The sequence below is a fragment of the Psammomys obesus genome, unplaced genomic scaffold (genome assembly GCF_907164565.1).
Source record: "Psammomys obesus unplaced genomic scaffold, mPsaObe1.curated_primary_1811, whole genome shotgun sequence".
Classification (NCBI taxonomy): Eukaryota; Metazoa; Chordata; class Mammalia; order Rodentia; family Muridae; genus Psammomys; species Psammomys obesus.
In genome coordinates, this window is record NW_026596051.1 from 15,260,721 (window position 1) to 15,264,111 (window position 3,391).

A 3,391-nucleotide genomic window follows, 5' to 3' on the forward strand; every position below is an offset into this window, starting at 1 on the left:
CATCCATAAAGTGTCTCTGGTAAGGTATATTGGGGTGACGTGAAGATGCCATGTGCCTAAGCTGTGAAGCGTTTTGAACAGTGACAATCCTCACTAAAAAGCAGCAGTTATTGTTAGGGCTGTTGTTGTTTTGCCCAGCAGCAGCAAGAGTAGGGTATGACTTCCTTTGCTTTGGGGAAAATTCTTTTAATTGCTTAAGGTATGAGCTGTGAGCTCAGAAGGAAGGAGGTGGTTATGGGAATAATGATTGGGACCCTTGCCCCTGGGTCAGGTAAAGTCAGAGTGGGCACCTCCTACCAGAGAGTCTGGGAGCTTTCGGGTCTGAGACTTCCACCAGGAAAGCACTGTAAGTTGGGAAGGCCTGGGCCTCCGCCAAGCGCGGTTCTGTCCGGGGTGCTGAAATCTGCTGTCTGGTCTGTCTCACTGCTGTGAGCCATGTGGTCCCTGCCTTCTGGTCCTCTGTCTAACTACAGCAATTCACTGAACTTCTATTATGGAGTGAGTGGAAGCAGAAAGGATTTTGATAATCTCCAGCTCAAGCTGCTCACAGCTCACAGGGAGGGTCTCAAGTGCAAACCTCTATCGATGAGGTCCAGTTCTTTCCCCATTCTTGGGCCACACTGACACCCATCATCTTGTCTTCCTTCTCGCTTCTTTCTCTTTTGCAAACACTCTACCCTCCAACCTTTCATACTTTTGAATTTTGATTACAGCAGCTAAATCTTCTCTGGGCAATCTTTTTCTCTGCTCACTGGTGTCAGAGTAGGTGGGACTAATGATCAATTTTCAGAATAAAAGGAGAGTGGAGAGGAAACAGAGGGTTGGGGGTCTCTGAGAAGTGGGGGATCCACCTAGACAGGGGTGAGCTCCTCGTCGTATTTCTGCATGCCTTCGTCTGGGAGAAGCACCTCAACCGTGAAGCTGACCTTCTTGGCATGGACGAAGCTATAGGTGTTGTCAAAGCGCAGGACATCTAGGAGACAAAAGGAAAGTTGAGTTCCCACTGGGTCTGCCTGCTAAACTAGTGCACCCCCCCATGGTGGCTTTCCCCTCCCCGTGGGGCCTGTCAGTAGAGCCTGTGAACAGATATTACCTTCTCTTGGCAACCAGTCAAGCCTGGCTTCAGTTGCATCAACAGACAGTAGAACAATGGACGTTAATCACATTTCATTGTCTTTGCCCCTGAATGCTCATATGATGAGACGTGAACTGAGAGCAACAGAGGCTTTCTAACCCTCTTGGACAAGTGGGGCTTGGGCAAAGCCTGAAGTAATGGTTTTAATCCTGAGACCAACAGTGTTGGTGACCCAACCAACAGCCCTTCGCAGACTGGGCAGAATTTTGCACTTATGCAGCTGCATTGAGGCCTATATGGGCGGGGATAGCATCTCTTTCAGCTTTGAGGCTATGTGTAGGGTGTCTTACTTCCCACGAACTCAGGGGGAAAGTGCCACCTGCCCTATTGTCCTGTGTCCCAAGTACCCTCAATCACTCAGGGCCCATGTGTCTCTTACTATTGGCTCACACTAGCTGTGAAGGATCTACCCTGAACTATTCATTTGGGGTAGGGGGTCCATTTATCCTTTAAAGCACGTGGGAGGTGGCTCCTGCCTTCAGAGCCAGTGGGCAGCTGGGATGGACTTACAGACGCCAGCCTCTGAGCAGGTGAGGCTCCCATCCTCAGGGACCATGTGGGCGTTGTAGCGCTGGCTGGCTACCACCTCGGTCATGTCCCCTGCTTTCTGCCTCTCCCCCATCTTGGTCTTGAGGAAAACTCCAAAGCCAATGTCTGCACCATCAGATGAGAACTGCCACCTGTGAAAGGGCAGGTTGCCGCTCGGTCTCATGAGTCCCTGAGGGATCAGAGCCTAGCCGGGGAGGAGTGATGGTCTGGGCCTACCTGAGGACACAGCCTGGAAACAGGATCTCATATTCCACCTGGTGTGAGGAGCCTCGGCTAATCTGCACTGAGTGCTCGTACTGAGTCTTCACCTGGTCCCGCACATACATGGACTTGGGGATCTCCCCACCATAGTTGATCTAGAATAGATTCTGGTGTCATTTCTCTTGCCAGAGACACTTATATCACCATTGGAGAGATTCCTACCCCCTCCCCCAAATTCTTTTCTGGCTCTGGCTCTGGCTGGCTAGTGCTTCCTCTGGAAGCTTCTAGCTTATTTCCAAAACAAAACTCCCCTGTTTCATCTTTGGCTGCACATCCCAGGAGCTCCTGTAAGTCGTAATAAGCTGGACCCACCCACCCCAATACCTGGTCTCTATACCAAGGAGATATTTGTGGAATGAATGGGTGGGTGGGAAAGGAACTCAGCTCCACTCTTCTGACCACTTCCTGGCCCAGGCTCTGTGTACCTTGGTTAAACATTTGGGGTTCCCATCTGGGTCAGTCAGAGTCCCCCCAAAATGGGCAGGCAGTTCCTCAGGACTGATGAGTTTCAGCAAACCCTCCTTCCAGCTTTCTGGGAGTAGGAAGATCAAATGGTGGTTATCACACATGAAAGAGACCAAACAGCCCCCACACCCACCAGGAGGACACCTTGAACTTGTGTCTCCAAGCCCTGTGGGAGTTAGGCTGCCAGGGATAACTTCCAGGTCTCCTAGACCTCAGGCTGTAGGAGATGGTTTTCCTAGCATCCAGTTGCTATGGAAACATTCTTGCCCTTGGCTGATGGGTTTGAACAATCTTGAAGGTTTCCTAGTCATGAGTAATAAAGCTAAGAGCTGCTTCACTGTTTCAAGGGTACTTTAAAGTCCTGAGAGTTCAGGACTTTGTTGAGATTATTCAATCAGTAAGTCAGACTTTGTGGTGGAAGCAGCTCTGTCTAGAGGGACATCTGCCTCTTTCATCACCACGACTATGAGGTACAATGGCATTACTGTTTTTCATATGTGAATCTCTAGGGGTTGTGGGTCCTGGAGACTGCTGTGGTCCTAGCCTTGTGACTAACTTTAATTGACCCTTCTTGCAGTGGGATACTCCTTCCCTCCAGCGGGGAATGGGAAATATCACAATGCCTGGAATGACAAATGACAGCCTTGTGGGGAACCAAGAGGAGCAGAGGGCATAAACTCAGGTCCATATTGCTCCAGGACTTGGTGCCTCCCCAACCAGGTTATGTTGTCATCTGTCATCTGGTGGTGGAATTGGGGTGTTGGGAAGAAAGAGAAAGTGAGGAACATGAGACTCACACCCCCATTCTAGATCCCCAGGTCACATAAAGGATCTGAACATTCCACTTGGGATGATTTTCCTCCAAGCTCAGGCTCACTGATTTGGCCTTGAGACTTATTCTATCTACTGAGATTATTCTATCTCTGTCTATCTATCTATCTATCTATCTATCTATCTATCTATCTATCTATCTATCTATCT

General features: G+C 49.5%; 1 protein-coding gene across 1 annotated transcript in view; it reads right to left on the reverse strand.

Annotated features, from left to right (window-relative positions):
* Positions 1-851: 851 nt before the first annotated feature.
* The window catches only part of LOC129689019 (SEC14-like protein 3), a 9,636-nt gene continuing 7,096 nt past the window's right edge, over positions 852-3,391 (reverse strand). Inside the window, exons 9-12 of the mRNA XM_055624112.1 lie at positions 2,371-2,473; positions 1,901-2,040; positions 1,646-1,815; positions 852-973 (exon numbers count right to left, since the gene is read on the reverse strand). Coding sequence (XP_055480087.1) covers positions 852-973; positions 1,646-1,815; positions 1,901-2,040; positions 2,371-2,473 — 535 coding nt within the window. The remainder of the gene's footprint in view (positions 974-1,645; positions 1,816-1,900; positions 2,041-2,370; positions 2,474-3,391) is intronic.